Here is a 21051-nt window from a genome sequence, read left to right on the forward strand (position 1 = left end):
GGGTCATGTGGCCAGCATGACTAAGCCGCTTCTGGTGAACCAGAGCAGTGCACAGAAATGCCGTTTACCTTCCTGCCAGAGTGGTACCTATTTATCTACTTGCACTTTGACGTGCTTTCGAACTGCTAGGTTGGCAGGAGGGGGCTTGCTTATATCAGAGCATATGCTCTTAAAATGAAAGCTATAAAATAATTTTATATTTGAAGCTCATTTATGTTCCCCCTTGTTTTTGAACAAAATACCGTATTTTTTGCACCATAACACTCACTTTTTTCCTCCTAAAAAGTAAGGGGAAATGTCTGTGCGTGTTATGGAGGGAATGCCTACGGGTGGCATGCCTACGGATTTTCCTCCTCTAAAAACTACGTGCGTGTTATGGTCGAGTGCGTGTTATAGAGCGAAAAATACGGTATATATGTGATCAACCACATTGTAGATGCAACTTACCAGATAAATCTTGCTGTAGGAGACTTTGGGAGACTTTGCCATTCCAGATCCTCTATTTTACATGTCAAAACGTACCACTAAAGTAGGGTGCACGTTCAAAGCAAATTTGGCATCTGAAAGTGGTGTTCACCTGCAATAGACTGTTTAAGGCTGCTGAATTATTCACAATGTGTATTGAACATTATCCTGTTTAGAAGTTTGTTTATCTTGATGTTTGGCAACTGAAAGTGCCTGCCAGTATTAGGCTGCTAAACTGTATTCGCCATCCTCGTTTTGTGTTCAGATGCAGTTTTATGCCATGGCTTTTTTTGCATCTAGAGATCATTTTTAGGGGGAAAAATGCCACTGTACCACTGTACAGGTGCGGGAGGTTGTCCTGTCTTTTCATATACCGAGTGTTTCATATACTGAGTGTTTTATTCCTGAGTGTTCTTTGTCTTGCTGCATCTGCTGGGGCCATCATCATGCATGGAAGACCATTTACTGTATTTTTATAATATAATATTGTATTTTTATCCTACTCTTTCTCCAAGGAGCTCAGGGCAGGACCCATTGCTTCCCACCTGCAAACACCTATTTTATCCTTGCCACACTCCTGTGGTGAATCTAGGAGAGAGTGGACTGGCTTGGAGTAGTCCAAGGTCACTCTACCTACTGAGCCACGACTGGATCCTAGACCTCTCTCTTTCATTTTCTACTGCTTCTACTGCTTCAACTCTGAGCCCTGCACCACACAGGCTCTGCAATAACTTACCATTCACCAGGCCAGGAATTAGATCTAGAAATGCGGCCCCCAATCCTTTCTGCCTGGCCCTTGGTACTCTCCCTAGGCCTCACCCCATATGCACCCTCCTCAGTTGTTTTTGTCTAGTTGGAATGTGTTCTTGAACTGTGACAATGCTTCTGGCTTGCCTGGATGAGGGATGAGGGGGTGTGTGTGTTTCTGGAAACAGCGGACTATTGTACTGCTTGAATTGGATCTATTGCACAAAGGTGAGAGTAACATAGTTGTTCCATCCAAACGTCAAAGGAGAATGAATGCAGTTTGAGTTTTGACTTGCAAAAGCAATAATTCCCTTCCCCCCATAAAACAGCAGCATAGAAGTATACGGCGCTATGCATGCCTCAATCAGATCCCTGAGATTTCTTGACTAAGAATTTTCTAGGACATGATTTGTTTGTTTCTTAATGGAACAGTTGGCAGCATCAGCCAGAACAACTGTTTTCTCGAAGCCGCTGCTCTGTCATACTGAAGTCATTTCCTCGAGAACCCCTTCTCTATCTTTGTGTGACACTTTCCTTCTTTAGACCTGAGATATATTAGGGCTCTCTGTTATTTTCTCGCATCTTTACTGCATCAGACTTGTATTTTTCAGACAACTAGCTGGAAGCGATGTTGAAAAGGTCTAAAAAACCAACAACCCACTCAAAAACTTTCTGCAAAAACACCACATTTGGTGTCATTTAGGCCTGCCCAAAATATTTACCTTTCTCTCTTTTTTTTACAATTGGGAGTAGCATTTTGATAGGGATAAATTGTTCATGATTGTGTGAGTGTTAACTTTTTTCTTTGAACTTCTTTGTGTCTCCCAGCAAAGAGAGCTAGGCTGCTATTTCCTAAGTGCTCCTCCAACCCCTGTGGCAGCCTCTGCTTCTTCCTATTACAGACTTCCCCAATTGCCTGCTTTCTGGATACCTTGCTCTGCAGTTGCCACCAGCCCTAGGCAGCATAACTTCATGTGGCTATATTTGTTGCTTGTAATGCTTAACAAAAAATATTTAAGCAAACGAAAAACAGTCCTCCTTTGAAGTTTGCACTTGTTTGAATTTTGCAATTGCAGTTATCCCATCAAGTAATATGTACGCTATGGTAAAGCGTTCATATACATTTGTGTATTAGTGAAGATAACATACAAAAATGCATTGTGTTAGGAAAAGATGTAGCAGCAAAAGGAGAAATGGGCACTAAAATGCTGATTAATTTTAATGGGGATGTTTTTTAGAGTTGCAAACTGATGTGGGGATGTGGAGAACTTGGCTTAAGGATTGAAAAAAATGAGAAACGGAAATTGACAGTGGCCGAATTTGGTCCCTCAAACTTAAAGGTGCTGACCTTTAAAGCCCTAAATGGCCTCAGTCCAGTATATCTGAAGGAGTGTCTCCACCCTCATCTTTCAGCCCAGACACTGAAGGTCCAGCTCCGAGGGCCTTCTGGCGGTTCCCTCACTGCGAGAAGCCAGGTTACAGGGAACAAGGCAGAGGGCCTTCTCGGTAGTGGCACCCGCCCTGAGGAACGCCCTTCCACCAGATATCAAAGAGAAAAACAACTACCAGACTTTTAGAAGACATCTGAAGGCAGCCCTGTTTAGGGAAACTTTTAATGTTTAACAGACCACTGTATTTTAATAGTTTGTTGGAAGCCGCCCAGGGTGGCTGGGGAGACCCAGCCAGATGGGTGGGGTATAAATAATAAATAATAAATAATAAATTATTATTATTATTATTATTATTATTATTATTATTATTATTATTATTATCAGTGATGCCCTGTGCAACGCTAAAATATGGCGCCCCCTGCATCTTGCACTCTGTTCTACAGCATTGTTGTGGCGCCCCCTGCAGTGCCGTGCCCAGTGCAGCCAACCCACTTGCACTACCCTGAAACCACCTCTGCCCCCCCTAATCAGGATGTGCATAGACTTTCCCCCATGCTGTCTGAATGCATGAACATGGAGTTTGGGTGACCAGGGGTGGCCCACTCCATTTCTCCGCCTGAGGGAAGGTGCCACCCCTCACGAAAGCCTTGCTTACCAGGGTCATATGGCTGATGTGGCTTGTGGCAAGCAGGGGCACCCATAGGGTGCCACCCTGTGGAATTCAGCTGCCTGAGGCAGCTACTTCAGTCTGCCTCGCGGGTGGGCCAGCACTGCGTGTGACCATGATTTGTTTGCCCTCATCCAATCTAAAACTGCCTGCAGACATCATCTCGGGATTTCCAGAGCTTCCCCAGGATTAGAAGGTGGAAAGGAGAGATGGGGATGCCTGTCATCTACATATTAATGGGCTGAAGTGTCAGAGGGCTACTGCCAGTGGTTTCATGTAGCTATTAAACGGTAACTAGAGCAGAGACTGGGAGCAAGTGAGGGCAGTTTTACCAAGGAGCCACCATCCTGCTTCCTTCAGTGGGCGGCCACTAGCAACATTAAAAGCCCAGGAACATCAACAAAAGGGCTGCAGTGACCACTAATCCTTTACTTGCTAAAAGTTGTAAGAAGAAGAAGAAGTGAGAATTCAAGCTCTCCATTCAAGCTGTAAGAGCTTCTCATTAGCACCCACCTGGATTTTCCCCCTAATGAAAGACAGCAGTACATATTAAGTAGTTGCTACAATGTACAGTATAGGCAACATGCTAGCTTTAAACACGATTTGTTTACCCATCCCTGTTAAAAATGCACGACCAATGCTGAGCTAAGAATAGTTCCTCCTTTGGGACTGACATTTTCTGAGTGGAAAAATCATCATGGGGGGGGGGGGGGGAGAGAAGGTGGCTGTTCCTATTTCTCCTCCTTCCTTCTTCTGCCTTTCCCTTTCTGGTTACTTTTCCATTCCTTTACATACAGACAGACAGACTTTCCCTTCCTCAGCCTTCTCGCCTCTTCTTATGAATTTGCAGAGGTTGGTGCAAAAGCTCCTCATTTTAAAGAAATCCTAAAAGCCACTGGCAGATATTATGCTTATCCTACACAATTTGCTGGGTGCTGATAGGAAAGGCTGGAGCCAAACATTACCACTTTAATTTTCTTGAAATATGTGCTGCAGTGGGTTGGTAAGAAATCATTCCCCAACCCCCTCCCCCAACTTAATTTCTGAAGACAGCTGCAAAATCCACCGTGCATATTAGTAGTTTCTGGCTATCTATAAGGAGTTGTTCTACCGTGTGCAGTGGGTATATTGCGCTGGACTTTGGATGAATTATTTCCCCTGTCCAAGAAACTGTAGTGGCTGACATGAGAGTGACAGCAGTGGGGTCCATGGGAGTTTTCTGTTTCATAGAATCATAGCATTGTAGATCTAGAGGGAACCACGAGGGTCATTTAGTCCAACCCCCTGCAATACAGGATTTTTTCCCCCCAACATGGGGTTCGAACCCATGACCTCGAGATTAAGAGTCTCATGCTTTACCAACTGCGCTATCCTGGCCTGCTTCTCACTGAATTGTTAAGCCTGTGTCTGGGCTATGGATGGGGGAGAAATTCAATTCAGTTCGCATTCAAAGGTGACCCTGTCCAACATTGGCTTTCCAAAACAGTACATGCACCAAAACGCAGCGGTCCTTTGAAATGCACACTCCTTCAAATTCTGCTGTGCGTTTCTCCAACCAAGTCATATACTGGACATAAAAATGCATATACCTGTGAAAATAGTTTTCAAAATGCATTATATTAGGGAATTTGCTTTGCCAACATGTGTGCGTGGCACAAAATTGCATGCAAACGTGTAAATTAGGAGAAATTTGCAATGCAATGCTGATAAATTTTCACGAGGACTATTTTATTGTTATTGTTCTTAAATCACAATCTGACGCAGAAATTTAACAGTGGCAAAATGAGAAACTGAGAGAAACTCAAATTGATTGATTCGCCTATCCCTCGTATGGGATGTACCATTTTTTTCTAGCTGGGTGCTCGTGTGACTGAATGCTCTTTATTTCCAAAACGATTTCCTGCACATTGACCCCTCATATCAGGAAATCTGACACCCTAATTGTCAATATGCAGTTGGGTTGTAGTTTTTTTTTTTGAATGTAAGGCTGAACACTAAATCATGAGCTCCCACTGATGGTCAGAAGTGGTAGAGCCCACTCAACAGATTTACTAACTCAATGAGAACTAGGCTGCTGCGCATACTTGTGAATGGAGGTTTTTGCTTCTTGGTTGGGCTGTGGCATTAATTTCCTGGCGTATATTTGGACATGACCAATTCAGAATTGTGGGTGCCAGAACGCGAGAGTATAACCCAGCCCTGAATTCGGCATGTTCAACAGCTTCCCCCATCATTTCTCGAGGCGTATAAAGTGCCTCCACTGTTTAAAAGCCATCAGTGTCAGTGAGCTATCTTGGAATCGCTTCCTCCACGACAACCCCCACCAGTATTTCATAACCAGCCTTTCTGCTCATCTTGCTGGAGGAGAGGGAGCAAATAGGTTGGGACCTACTCTTCCTTCCCTGTTTCCAAAACAGATTAGCACCGGGGGGTGGGGGAGTGAACTTGTGTGTCCGGAGAAGCATTCTTAAGTCAGCCCGGCGCTGTCCCTAATCAGACGCTGTATTTGTAAGTAGAACATGTTGAATCTGTCATGGGTGATGATGACGTTGCCGCTGTTAAGAGAGACGCTGCATCTTGAGCAAGGCGAGACGGAAACATTGCAGACTGCAACCTCAGAATAGAAAGGAGGTCCCTATTGTCTCTCTCTCTCTCTCCCCCCACCCCAACATCTAACACTGATTGCATTTGTGAAACATTTCAAAACAAACAAAACCTCAAAGACGTTGGGAAGTATAAGCGACTCAGCTGGTTACAATTTTAAATCCTCACCTTTCCCCCCACCCTCCCTGGGCAAGCTTCTTCTTTTTTCTTCCTCCACCTCCTCCTCCTCTTCCTCCTCCTCTTCCAATCTCCCCCCCCCCCCGGCATCGCTTCACTCCTGGTTTCTTTTTCACCAGTTTTTTTTAAAATGCTGGGATGCAAAGCAACTGAGGTCTCTCTCTCAAGTTGCAGCTGCCGAAATCTCTCCTAATTGCCTTTGCTGGGCATGATGCTCTGTAGAGGCAGGGAAGAGGAGACGTGTAGCTTTCATTCAGTGCCTTCAAGACATGTCTTTCCTGTAGTCAGCGGGGAGCAAAAAAAAAAAAAGGGGGGGAAAGCCCAGAGATCAATGCATTTGAAACTGACAGAGAGAACGAATGCTTCTTAGTAGCACATGCTGAGGATTGCGTGTGTGTGTGTTAGTGTGGTTGTGTGTGTGGTTTGTGCAGAGCAGAGGAGCTGCGTCCTGGTCCATATGGTCCTTGCTTACTGCAATGTTTTTTGCATGTTACTGTGCACTCCGGACTAACGTGAAGGTAAGAGGAGACGAGACGGCAATCCTGGAAGGACTGTGCATCTTTCTTTCTTTTCCTTCCTTCCTTCCTTCTTTCCCCCCCCCCCTTTGACAAACCAAACCAGCTGCAGAAAATGTCTACCTTTTGTGTTGCTTGGTACTTTAGAAATTGCTGCTCGAACAGGCATATCATTACAGGTGGTTGTGTGGAATTTATTTTTTATTGTGTCTGCGCGGCTTAATTGGAGAAGCATGCCGTTAATGTTTTCACAGCGTAGTGACCTTCTCCGTGTGACGGTTTGTAGTTCGGGTTTGACTCTTGCACCGGCAGAATAACAGGCTAGCTTGGTGTGTGTGTGTGGCTTTTTTTCTGTTTTAAGGGGGGCTGTTCTCTTTCGTAAAGGTCCCAGTAGGCCACGGATGAGACTCTGGAGGCTCCTGTTTTATGCCAGTTTGCTGCTTTGGGTTTAAGGCGAAGAAATCAGAATTCATTCAGCTTTGCTTCCTTCGTGCCTCCGGTGCTATGAGCTTGCTTGTTTTCTTGCTGATGATCTGTCTGGAAAAACCAGAGATCTGTCTGCTGTAGCTAGACTCTTGCGCCAGTCTGTTTCTAGCTTGTCACGAAATGCATACGAGCCAAATGCTGAAATGTGTCCGGCAATACGAGCAATATGTTGAGGTGGTGGTGGTGGTGGGGGACTGCCTGGCCCCCCAATGCTTAAGAAAGAAATCCTTTTGGCTTCCTCGGTCACTTTGATCAGGCTTTTGACATCCACATTGTGTTGGCTTTTCTTCATTAACCTCCCCCCAACCCAACAACTTGCAACACAAAAGTTGCTGAATATTTTTCCTTGTCCCCAACCGAGGGCAAGCCAAGCTGAAAGGATGGGTGACACGGCGCTCTGCCGTAAGATGAGGAAGTGGGCCAGCCAGCAATTGGGAATAGAGTTGCATAATTTAAATGAATTACCGTCTTCTGTCAACCTATTGGGGAAGTATTGCTGCTGTTCTGGGACAGTGTGGTGGGGGGTCTCACATTAAAAAAGGTAGAAACTCAGTAGGGAGGGGGGAGATGGATAAAGCTCGGCAAACGAGTCCCCCCATCAGGATGTTTATTCCGTTGTTTAAGAGAAAGTTTTGTTTTCTGACTGTATGGATGGCAAAGCTACTATCGCTGGTTTAGTGAGGCTAATGTAGTCATAGTATTGCTTTCGTCAATGGACATTTTGGAGATGTAAATGCAACCTTCAACAAAACGGTACAGTTTGAAGTTCAAGATAACAGAGTCTTCATTCCAGCCACCCCACTTTTCTGGTTTACATCCCTGCCCCCCCCAAACAACAATCAATTCTGCGTTCTGTGGCTAATGAGCATGCTCGGTTCTCATTGGGCTGTTGTTGTGGTGGTGTGGGTGTTGGTTTCTTTTGAGTTGTCTTGAGGATTGTTTCCCCCTGCTTATTCCTCCCTCTTGCGTGTGGGTGGTACCATTTTGGCTACATGAACGCCGGCACTCACAGCCTGGACATCAGAAAGAGAAGGAATGAAATGTTACATTGAGTGTCTGGAATGTGGTGAATGCTGTCAATCTCAGGCAAGTTCCATGAATGCTTAAAAACTCAAGAGACAGACCTCTGAAGTTTAACTGTCTCCTGAATGCGGCTGACAGCATTCACTGGCATATGTCCAAGAAGTTGGGGGAACGTCTCTTTTTTTCGAGACATCCATGAAACGCAGCAGTTTTGGGCATTCGCTGAAATACAGTCTGTTAATGCAAGTTGGCAGGTTTGGGGATTGTATGCAATCCCATAAAGGAGCAGGTAATGTGTATGAATTAATGGCACCAACAGGGGATTTTGCAGTTTACCTGGGCAATATGCGTAATTTCCAAGTGATGCCAGAAAATGTGAATGGATTACAGATGTTTACATTGATTGATTACATTGACAGGGTAATATGCATTGCCTCTCCAGGAATTCTGTACAAAAGAAGACTGTGTGCATTGACTGACCATTGATTTCCCTTGGTCCACTCTACCAGTAACATTAATACACCATGTAAATTAATATTAATGTGTTCATAAATCCCTTGTTCAAGTATATTAATATTAATGTGTATTTAAATCCCTTGCTATTTCCCCTTGGCTTTATCTGAACATATACAATTGCCATTATTTTTATGGACACTCCACATTGGCTTTACTTTGAGTATACCTATATATATGTGCATATATTACTTCTGCAAGTTTTTTATTACTTTTAGTGAAAATAAAGGGCACATTCACTCAAGTCTGATAAGGACAATACCTTGTATGTTACTGCAAATGTCAGAAACTTGTTGAATGTTGACATTGGTTGGTGAGAGTATACAAATCCCAGCAGGAAATTACAGAGCTGAATTTTTTAACATAACTTATTTCTGAAGTTTTATACCTGTGGTACTGTACACGATGGAGATTGGCTTTGCAATTTATTGGTAAAAGTTCAGATATTTCCTGGACTTTTCTGTACTGCTTCTTCAAATTGCTGGTAAGTGCCAACTTTCACCAAATTTCTGACATTTACTGCAGCATAGAAATATTAAAAACCAGAGAGGTGTATACATCATAGATATCTCTAAATTAGGGGGAGGAGTGAGAGTGATTAATGCATGGAATTAATTATTAAAGCTTGGAATTCTAAATAAAAAATGAACTGGCCTTTTATAAATACAGTCAGGACTGCTGCAGGTTTACCTTACAATTTTGCAACTTTACATTTTGCCACTTTATAGTTAAAATTTATTAATCCCTTTTATATTTTCAATCAGTTTCCAGAACTTGCAGCTGTGGGTAAACCAGTTAGCATTGCCCCCTGGTTTCTCATCCTCCTCTTTCCGAGTCGGCCATGCTTGGGGCAGAGAGATGGGGAACCCTCCAGATGTTGTTGGACTTCAGCTCCTATCAGCCTGGACCAGCATGGCCAGGGCTGAAGGATGAAGGGAGCTGTAGTACAGCAACATCTGGAGGGCCACAGGTTCCCTCATCTCCGGCTTAGGGGATGCAATTTTACGTTCTGGGATTCCTTGATGCTTGTCAGATTTAACACAGCCTGCATTAGGGAATCCTGGTGCACTCTTGCTCCCTCCCATGGAATGATGTCATTGCTGTTACAGTGGCAGAAAGGAGAGGGATTTATGCGACTCAGGGATTCCCTGCTCTAAAGGGTGAAGAGTTGTGGATGTAGCCAATGGGGTGGTTTAAACTATGATTGCAAAATCCAGCGTAGCTTGCTTCACATGCCTTGGCATGTGGTTTGTGGAAACCCTAGCTTAAAGAGTGATCTCAGATGTATATAATTTTCTTTTAGACGGCCTGATCGCCTTTTCTTCTTAAATAAATTTATCTTACGGTATTTCATTAACACCAGTCCTTCCAGTTTCATCTCCCAATAGGAAGAACAAGGATAATTTATGCTTTGCATATTGGCAATCCATTTGAGGGAGGAGGAAACTGTTCTTAGGTCAAAACCATGCTGTACATTTACAATGTTTGTGTTACTTGTTCATAGTTTATGTGTGGGTTTGCTATTTTTGGGGGGGTATAGTGTTGAAATGCCTTTGGTTGGAATGTTTACTAAACAAAATGGTATGGGGAAAGTCCTGTAGAGATTCGTGGGTCACACACCATCTTTCTTTTCACGTGCCTAGGATGATGTGATGAGAACCTCTTTCACAAGACGGTTATTACTAAGTTGAAGGCAACATTAGCTGATTTGAGGCAGAGGTAGTTGTATGCTCACATGTTCAATGAGTCTTGTTGTGAATGTTTTAGCATGCCTCCATCAGCTTCCCCCAACCCAGTGCCTTCCAGATGTTTTAGACTATAACTTCCATTGGCCCTGATGGACCTTGCAAGCTGGGGCTGATGGGTGCTGGCGTCCGACAACAGCAACCGAGGTTGGGGACATCAAGACCATGACATGACATGCCTTGGAAAATCTTTGTGGACTTCACCAGGACATTCTGTGCTGAATTTGGGACTCACTGAAGCATTAGCGGGACCAAGTACACATGTGCAGATCAATAAGTTACAATTCAGGTCACCTTTGAGGGGGGAAAATAAAAGGCAGCGAGATCTCGACCTGTGGTAAGGAGTTTATGTGAGTGTAACTCTGATTGTATCAGGGCTCAATTTGTGATTTCAAGGTGGTTTTTTTTTTTGTATAAAATCCCATGGATGTAGCAATCAAAAGGAATTATATGCTGATCCTTAACATAGCTTCCCATCTCCTGTCATCCTCCCTTTCTCAGGAAATGATATTTCATTCAATAGAGAACTGCCAAATTTGCCTTGAAATACACATCTTTTCTGGCAAAAATGGGTGGCAGCTCTGCTTTTCATTTAAATAAAACTGATCAGCCACTTTTCCATCCCTGAAAAGAGAAAAATGGAGAAGAATAGCCTTTGGGTTATCCTTGGGGTGGCTGACTGCGGTGGCAGTGATTGCTGCTTACACATACAATAATTCCTGTTTTATTCTCCTGCCGCAGAAAATTGCTTATTTAAACAGAGTTTAGTAAAAGGTGCCCCCTGCTTTCACTCCTCCTAAGACATACTATACCAAGCTTATGTTGAAGGCTGGCATTGTTGTTAATTAGATTGGCACAGAGTGATCCTGGCTACCTGTTGTCTGTCTTTCCCCCCTTTTTCATTCTCTCACTCAGTGTTTGGGATAACTGTTAATAGCTATGAATAAACAATAGGAAATTATATTGCAACTGAAAGCTTTTAAAGGCCAGCACGCACTTCTGAGCACAGGAAACAAAGCAAAAGTTAGACCCTTCAGCAGCTCTTAGTCACTTAGCTTTTCCTGCTAGCGGCATATGTGTGTGAGGGGAAAAATACATTCCTGTATTTGTGATTGTGTTTTGCCTTCTGCTTTCCTTTTGTATTGCAGGACATCGGTTTTGGAGTCCTTGAGGACCATTAGCATGTACAATCTTCCTGCTTGCATTTGCTTCTCTTTCTAATTTGATCATGAGTAAGACCTGCAGCTTTGCATGTCCCCACTCAGTCCGTATAGAACAGGTCCACATTTGAGTGCAAAATTGTGCTCCATTTGTAATGAATGGAGGGCCATCAAAGGCAAAAGGAAAGCTTCCTTGAGCTGATCATTTATGTGTTCTAGCCCTTCTTCTTCCAGAAGCCTCTTCTTTGGTGATCACTCGTAGCTGAGTAAGATTGTCATCCATAAACACAGTTTTAGCAGTGACTGTGGAGGCCAATTCTGGATCCACACACTCTTTCACAGTGGGAACATAGGATTCTGAGCAGGAGTTGATCATGGTGAGGGTTTGCCAAGCGTGGCTTCCTCTTAGCACGTTTCTCCTTTTCGTCCTGAGTTTGAGCGTCTTCAAAACCCATGACACCTTTGGTAAAGTCTGTTCTCCAATTGGAGCACTCGCAGACCAGTGTTTCCCAGTTGTTGGTATTTATACTACATTTTAAAAGATTTGTCTTGAGAGAGTCTTTGAACCTCTTTTGTTGACCACCTGCATTATACTTTCCATTTTTAAGTTCGGAATAGAGTAGTTGCTTTGGAAGACTATAATCAGGCATCCACACAACATGACCACTCCAACAAAGATGATTTTGAAAAATCATTGCTTCGATACTGGTGATCTTTCCTTCTTTCAGTACAGTGGCATTAGTTCGCCAGTCTCCCCAAGTGAGCCCACTCTTGAGCTGTCCATGGTACTGAAACAAATCTCAGGGCCCATTTTCTCAATGGAGCTGCCTGGCTGCTGTCTGCTGGTTTCCTGATTCCAGTAAGAGACTGTGTACTGGTAGTTCAGAGGTTATCAGCTGCTGCTGCTGCAGAAACTTTGGACCAAAGGCTCAAAACACATGGTGTGGACTAATGATGAAGTATTAAAGCAACCCACTTGCCAGGACTTTTGCCAGACTGAGCATGCAGAAAGTGACTCACATGCAGGGCAAAGTACACATCATACAGTCTTGACAGAGAAAAAGAGGGTGGCCACATACAGGGTGGTTGTCTGCATCTGTGTTCTAGCAATATGCAAGCTGCCTTGTGCTCACATCATATTTTGGCCACTAATTGTTTCTGCCATGAAGGATTGAAAAAAAATATTCCCCTGCCCAGGTTCAAAATTGGTTCATAATGTTCCCCATATTTTCAGCATTCAGTTAGGAACTGCAAAGTGGAGGCAGAAGAGTGCAGTTCCTAAACAACTGCAAGTGGTAAATGTGTTCTGTGAAATAAAAAAAAAATAGTGTTGCTCACCATGAAACTGTGGCTCCTGATTGGCAGCTGGAACATGGAAGTGGCACCATCAGGTCCGGCAGAGTTGGTGGCAGTCTTACCTATCAGTTCATGGATGTCTGTCATGCTTGCAGGGTGCTTGCTCCCTTGCTGCACACTCTATAGCAGGCACAGACAAACTTGGCCCTCCAGATGTTTTGGGACTACATCTCCCATCATCCCTAGCTAACAGGACCAGTGGTCAGGTAAAATATACTCAGAGTCGAGAAGTAATTTCATGCTCTTTATTTCAGCTCATAGGAACAGTGATTGAATTTCCCCCCAAACCTCAGGCTTTATGTACATTATTTACACAATGAGTACCGTCTGATTGGTTGATTATCTTTCCCTCCTGGAGCCTGATTGGGCTGTTGCTGCAGGCCAATCAGTTGTTGCATCCTAGTACCCTACCGGCCTAATAGGCTGATTAACTTCATCTAGGGGTCTGATTGCGCTGCTCCTGCAGGCCAATCAGGTTGTTGCATTCTAGGATCCTACCTGCCTATTGTTCTAGGATCCAAGCTTAGCACATAACATTAGGGATGATGGGAATTTAAGTCTCAAAACATCTGGATGGGCAAGTTTGCCTATGCCTGCTCTATAGACTCCTTCCTATGTGGAACTAGAGCCCAATGCCAGTAATGGACAGTGTGGAGTCTCCCAGCAGAAGTGGGAATTTTGGAGGCAGGCAGAAAGACTTGATGGTTTGAAGCTTGGAATCAAGTACCCCCTCTCATCCTGGGCCATGAGATATACTGAGATTGATTGAAAAGCCATCCGTCAGGGAGGAAGGACACTTTCCTCTCATGACAGCATAGCAGGGTTAAAATAAGCAAGTGCTGAATATGTGCTAACAGCTTCACCAGCCTGGTCCGAAGAATGCTGATCATGCAGGCATAAAAGTCGGGCATCAGTTCCAAGTATATCTCATTATTGATTATGGACAAATCTCAAAATAAGGGTGTCCAACTCATAACAAAGAATAGTATTTGCAAGCGGTGGAAATTCTTTGCAAACTTTGGTCATCATCACTCGTTAATTTACAATGTATGTATCTGGTCCTTGTTTCCTCTTTCAGTCCCCATATTTTCTCTTCTGTTTTGCCTCTAGTAGGCTCTCCTCCTCCTCCTCCTCCTCCTCCTCCTCCTCCTCCTCGGCCTCCGTATTAACCTTAAAACCAGTAGAAGTGCTGTGTGCACAAAGGGGGCAGTGAAAAAATAAAACATAATAGCTAGAAATGTTTCAAATGGGATGGAATTGTTTTTTTTCTCATATTCAGACAGGGGCACATAGCTCCTGAGTACAAGCCAGAAAATGATAGCCTACAAGAGCATATCCGATTAGAAGCAAGTTAGTAAAACATAGTGCAGCATGTGCTCTGTTCTTTCAAACAACACATTATGGGGAAGGCTAAATAGCACTGCTACCTATGAAAATCCTAGCTGTATTTTGATATCTACCTGTTTCTCTTTGATTTTTTCCAACCAAAAATACATGTAAAAACCAACATCAGTGTATGGTAAATATTCCGTGGTAGGAAATGCTGGCTATTTTATTTTATTTATTAAATTTCTGTACCGCCCTTCATCTGAGGATCACAGGGCAGTTTACAATATAAAAACCCCAAAATGCAAACCATAGTAACGAGCAAAAGCAATACCCCGCCACAGTTTTATAATGTTTCCTCTATCAGCAAAACTCCTTCCACACACCAAGCATTCAAATGGTTTCATTATTATTACAGTGGTACCTTGGGTTACAGACGCTTCAGGTTACAGACTCCGCTAACCCAGAAATAGTACCTCGGGTTAAGAACTTTGCTTCAGGATGAAAACAGAAATCGCGTGGTAGCAGCAGGAGGCCCCATTAGCTAAAGCGGTGCTTCAGGTTAAGAACAGACTTCAGGAACGAATTAAGTTCTTAACCCGAGGTACCACTGTACCAGTGAAGTTACAGGTGCCCCTGCAGAGTTCTGTCTGTTGTCTCCACTGCCGGATCTCTGAGGTTTGGAGCATAACATAAAATGGGAACATAAGAAGAGCCTGCTGGATCAGTCCAAAGACCCATCTTAGCCCAGCACTCTCTTCCCACAGTGGCCAAACAGATGCCCATGGGAATACATAAAAAGAGAAACATAGAAAAACAATACAACAAAACAGCAAAAAGAAACAAAAACACTAAAACACACATCCAGTGTTCCATATCTTTACCTTTCATTTACTTGTTTCATCGGCCTCCTCACACCTCCCTTTTTTGTATTCTAGTTCAATTACCTATTTCAGCAAATTCTTTCCATCTTTCTCAATTTTTATTCTATAGTTTATCTTAACAGTCTAACCTTAAATTTTTTCATTTTGGCCCATTATCAATCAGTTTTTACTTAATTCTTTATTACAATTTTGCTAAAACCAAATACCTTCATTCCAGCATCCTTCTAACATTCATTAATTTTGCTATATTTTTGTAAATATACTTTTCCAATCTTCTTCCACCGACTCTTCTCCCTGGTCCATCTTCTTTTATAAAGCTCTCCAAGCTGGTGGTCACCCCTACCTCATGTGGGAGCAAATCCCATACAGTGGTACCTCGGGTTAAGAACTTAATTCGTTCCGGAGGTCCGTTCTTAACCTGAAACTGTTCTTAATCTGAGGTACCACTTTAGCTAATGGGGCCTCCTCCTGCTGCTGCTGCGCAATTTCTGTTCTCATCCTGAAGCAAAGTTCTTAACCCGAGGTACTATTTCTGGGTTAGAGGAGTCTGTAACCTGAAGTGTCTGTAACCTGAAGCGTCTGTAACCCGAGGTACCACTGTAGTTTTAAAAGTGGTCATGAGTAATGAAACTTAGGTGATGTAGTGCTACCTTGCTCTCTCTGTCTGTATTTATTTAGAAACATGGGCAATAATTTCAATAGAAATAAGTACAGTGGTACCTTGGGTTACAGACACTTCAGGTTACAGACGCTTCAGGTTACAGACTCTTCAGGTTACAGACTCCTCTAACCCAGAAATAGTACCTCGGGTTAAGAACTTTGCTTCAGGATGAGAATAGAAATCGTGCAGCAGCGGCATGGCGGCAGCAGGAGGCCCCATTAGCTAAAGTGGTACCTCAGGTTAAGAACAGTTTCAGGTTAAGAACGGACCTCCAGAACGAATTAAGTTCTTAACCCGAGGTAGCACAGTAAGTGGGTTTATTTAATGTTTCAAACCCTGACAGCTAGAGTCCTAGAGGAAAGATTCTCTTGTTCAAGCCCTGAACTCCAGTTGTTTGTTTATTTAAAGCATCTTTTATCCCACTCTTCAGCCAGAAAAAGCTTGCAGGGTGACTCACAAATATCAGCGGCAATGCAAGGTTTACGCGCATGATGCGTAGGAAAGGCAAAAAGGTTCCCCTTATTCTTGTTGATCTGTGTATGAGAAATGCCCACCTTCTTTCTCTCAAAAGATCACTTGCATGCTAGATGGCATACTGGGGGGAAATTGCACTGATGGTAGCTTTGTTTGTGGTTGTAGCACCATAAATCAGAGCAATGTCACTGAATGCAGCTGATGGTGATAAACTGCAGTGGACGATAGGTCTCTTGTTTAGTCTTCCTTTTTTCGGTATAACGATACAGAAACTGCCCAAAAAAGATACTGCATTCTCTTTGGAGAGTTTAATCGACATTTTAATTGTAAGTGCATTGACCGATGTGCAAAGTGTGTATGTATATAGCTGTATAGTGGATATACAGTTCCTGTTCGTCTTGCTTACTCATATTGTAACACTCTCTTTTGTATACTTGCTTCTATAGCCCCGGGCTTTCACAACTCAATAAATCCAGACTCAGCATGGAATGCAAGCGAAGTTAACATTCAAAGTTGTAAACGGATCTTCTTACCGTTTACACTGCAGTATCTTACTCCTTGTGTAAGCAAAGGTATATAAAGCATAAGGTCATGAAAAGGCTTGTAACTTTTTATCATTCAGACTTACCCTGCAATTCTTTGGCTGTCTTTTCCTGTTGGGTAGAGAGTACGGGAGCATGGGAACATGCTGAACTCGCCATGGGTTTCCTGCTGAACATGCTGTACCTGTGGCATGTTCTCTCCATCCCTATTGGAGTATCACAGAGTGCTTACTGCAATAAACATAACTGGTGTCAAGGACAGGCATTGTTGGGGCACCTGCCAAGGCCCACATCCCTGCAGGAGTGCTCTGAATATTGTTAAGGGGGCTGAGAGGTGTTAGGAGACCCTATTACTTCCCCAACAAGTTTCTTGAGAAAGAGGGGTTGATCATTAAGCCACTCTGAGACTCTGTGAAGGGAATAGGGGTCTCCTAATGACTCTTAGTGGGACATGGGTGGCTTTGTGGGTTAAACCACTGAGCCTAGGGCTTGCCGATCAGAAGGTTGGCGGTTCGAATCCCCACAACGGGGTGAGCTCCCGTTGCTCAGACCCAGCTCCTGCCAACCTAGCAGTTTGAAGTGCAAGTAGATAAATAGGTACCGCTCCGGCAGGAAGGTAAACAGCGTTTTCATGCGCTGCTCTGGTTCGCCAGAAGTGGCTTAGTCATGCTGGCCACATGACCCGGAAGCTGTATGCCGGCTCCCTCGGCCAATAAAGCGAGATGAATGCCGCAACCCCAGAGTCGGCCACGACTGGACCTAATGGTCAGGGGTCCCTTTACCTTTACTTAATGACTCTTAGCACCCTTAACAAACTACACTTCTCAGGATTCTTTGAGGGAACTAATAATTGTTTAAAGTGGTATGATACTGTTTTAACTGTATAGTGCAGATGGGGCCTAAGAGATGAGCCTAGAGTGTAGGATTAGCCTCCCCCTTTCTTACCTGCTTTCAGTGCACCCAGGTGGCAACGATATAAAAATACAAGATTAAAATCAGTTAAAACAATTTACCCTCAGAAGAATAAGGTGGGTCATAAAAGAATGGGCAGTAGCCAGCCAAATTGCTAGTGCAAGGACTTCTGGCTGCACAGTCGAACTTTCTGCCTTCCTCTTTTCCCCATGCACACTTTTACCTCCCTAAATCTGTCCTGGGGGTTCCCCCAGCAGTGATTTGGGGGGGGGGGACAGAGGGGCACATGGGAAGAGGAGGGGGTGGGGATTTCATTGCACGAGCAAAATTCCTTGCACCAATGGATCTACTTCAGGCATAGGCAAACGTGGCCCTCCATATGTTTTGGGACTACAGCTCCCATCATCCCTAGCTAACAGGACCAGTGGTCAGGGATGATGGGAGTTGTAGTCCCAAAACATCTGGAGGGCCACGTTTGCCTATGCCTGATCTACTTCATTGGGTACTGTCCCATAATTCAGTTGTCAAAGGCAAGAGTAAAGAGGTTCATCTTCATAATATGACAAATGTGATGCAGTGAAGGGGAGAGAAATCCACAATTTTGGGGTTGCCACCCTGCAAAAGTCTGAGGGTGCTGGAAGTATTGAGAGGGTTCCCACTGCTGATTGTAACATATCCACGAAAGTCCATAGGGAAAGGGGCAATTTGCAGATACTAGGGGACAAAGTCATTTGAAACATATTGCTTCAACCCTAATGTTTGAGTTTTTTGCTGTCACAGAGACCTCCTTGCAGTAACTGCCTCATCATTCAAACCTATAACGATATAAAAATCAGAGCCAAGTAACATTACATCAAAATTACATTACTTTGGAGAGGTAATGTGGGCTATAGCAGGACAGGATGCAAATAAACAAGATATGCAGCCTTAACCCAATGCTTCTATGTCCAGACCTTTCAGGGGAATGTAACATTATTATAATATCTACCAACAGTGAATGCTTTACTTGATCACACTGTGGTTGAAAATGGCGCACTTGTTGCTCCCCCAAATATTTATTGCATAAGGTATTTTTCACATGTTGCCCTTGAATCAATAAACTGATTGCACAATACGCAAGGCTGGCAACCCTAATGTTTCAGCCCAAATGCAAATATTCCTCATTATTTGTTTTGGTAGTTGATATGCTAAAACTCCTTCCCTGTAGCTTTAGCCAACCACTTTAGCCTTTCAAAACTTGGGTACTGGTGAAAAACTGTCCTCACCACCTTCCTGCAAATCAGACACGATTCTTCAACTTGCCTTTTGGGAATTTTGTCTCGAACTTTTGCAATCATAGACATGGGGAGAATAAACCTTTTTTGTTTTGCTGCTTTTTCAGTATGGTTCTTGAGATGGTCTCCCCCCTCCCTTTTTTTTTAAAAAAAATAAGCTTCTGAAGGAGTGTTTTACTCTGAGGTAAAAAAAAAAAAGATCCCTCTGGATTTTTAAAATTATTATTACAGCCAGCTGTGGATGATGGGAGTTGTAGTCCAACACATCTGGAGGGCACCAGCTTCATGAAGGCTGCTCCAGGGACACCAGGCTGCATTTTTATCATTTCATTTTCAGTAATTCTATGTACACCGCTTAGCTTTGCTAAGCGGTATACAAATGCCTTAAATAAAAATGAATGACAATGTGTTTAATTTCTGGCTCTTGCCGCAAAAGGTTTGGCTAGGGGTCTGCTCATGGTGCCTATGTGAAATGAGTGCTCACTCTAAAGTGCTCCTCCTGAAACATCCACCCTGTCTAGGAGTTCCATGAGAGATGTACTGGAGTACATCTGTAGAAGGCCTTCCCTGTAGGTAGAAAGTTTATGGGGGAAAACACCACTTGGTTAAAGCCTGGGCAGCAACAATGAAGTCAGTAGTGGTTTGTGACTGCTAGGGTAGAAGGCAGGAAGGCCAAGCAATAGGTGGAGCCACAGCCAATGACTGACAGAGCCAAGTCATCCTCTTGCTTGCTGAGTTCCACAACAGTAACACTGAGACTGGGGAGGAGGAAATGGACAGCCAGGGCTTATAAATCAGGCAGGTGTGGGCTGACTAAGGAAAGGCTGAGGCTGGTGGGGCAGTGCCCCATTTGCCCTAATAGACTGGCTTCCACTGAATGAAGTTTAGAGTGTAGCAGAAGGTTCTAATACTATACAGTGGTACCTTGGTTTGCATATGTCTTGGTTTGTATACGTTTAAGATTACAAACACGTCAAACCCGGAAGTGCGTGTCCTGGTTTGCAATCTTTTTTTTTTTTTTTTTTGGATTACAACCCACTTTTGGGGGGGATTATGAACAAAAAAATTTTAGAGACACCATTGGCAAAAGCGTGCCTTGGGTTACAACCTGTTTTGGTTTACAAACGAACCTCTGAAATGGATTATGGTTCTAAACAAAGTTACCACTGTAATAAATTGGGTGGAAGAGGGATTTTGGGCCAAGTGAATAAGAAACTTCCAAACTTCTGAATATCAATGTGGTACCTGCAGCAGCAGCAGCAACAACAACAACAGTGTCTGTTCTATCTATAATATCCAACATGGTTATTGGGGGTGTTTGCATTTTGAGCTGCCCACTCTGAGTCCTTGCTTCACCCACAATGCCTTCCTCCAGCCACATGTCCTTTCAACACTAGTCAATTTTGTGTAGTGGTTTGATCATTTAACAGACCAGGAAGACCCGAGTTCAAATCCCTGACCATCACCAGAGCTTACAACGACAGCCACAAAGCCACCCAATATCTTACAGTACATCCTACACAACAGAGTTGTTGTAATAATAGAGTGGGGAGATGAATGTCGTTTCGAGCTCAGGAAAAATGGGCAGCAGGAACATGCAAGGAATAAATTATACAAAAAGCCCTCTCTTCCCACACAAGCTGTCCTTCCTAATTATGGACATTTTTCTATTAGCTAATAAAGTGAATCAGAATCTTCTATTAAACTGACATAACAGGGGGGAAATGCTGCAAATATAAAAGAGATAAAACGAGGCAGCCCCCGCCCTCTTCCGCCCAAGTATGGAGTTCATCAATGGAAAGATCACTGGAAGATGCTATTGAGTCTCTCTTTTGATAGAGCTGAGAGTGGGGAAGGCTTGAAAATAAGCCGGGAGTATGATTTGTCATACTTTGCTTTTCAGTCAATAGGCACCATGAGAAAGGAAGACATTTCCCTTAAGGACATGGTTCCATAATTTTATTTTTTCCCACTGCACAGCATTAGAAACGTCTGCTATCCATTGACAAGACAAGCGAATAGTTGGTCTGCTGTTTCAGTTTGATGCCTGCTGTTTTCTGGGTTGGTTTTTTTTAAAGAGACGCTATTGATCAAGAGGTGCAGAAGCATATATCGAAGGTACTACTGCA

The 21051-nt window shown here is 43.5% G+C and overlaps 1 protein-coding gene across 4 annotated transcripts in view; it reads left to right on the forward strand.

Annotated features, from left to right (window-relative positions):
- Positions 1-21051, forward strand: part of DLG2 (discs large MAGUK scaffold protein 2) — a 904765-nt gene that overhangs the window by 289660 nt on the left and 594054 nt on the right. For 2 of the 4 annotated variants that reach the window (XM_083499676.1, XM_083499678.1), the window contains exon 1: positions 6199-6569. The exons of 1 other annotated variant lie outside the window; for it this stretch is intronic. In XM_083499676.1, the coding sequence (XP_083355802.1) occupies positions 6528-6569 (42 nt within the window). In that variant the 5' untranslated portion in view covers positions 6199-6527. Of the gene's footprint in view, positions 1-6198; positions 6570-21051 lie in introns of those variants that run through there. One more of the 4 variants, XM_083499675.1, reaches the window with a different exon arrangement.

The sequence above is a fragment of the Podarcis liolepis genome (genome assembly GCF_965112155.1).
Source record: "Podarcis liolepis genome assembly, chromosome: 4".
Classification (NCBI taxonomy): Eukaryota; Metazoa; Chordata; class Lepidosauria; order Squamata; family Lacertidae; genus Podarcis; species Podarcis liolepis.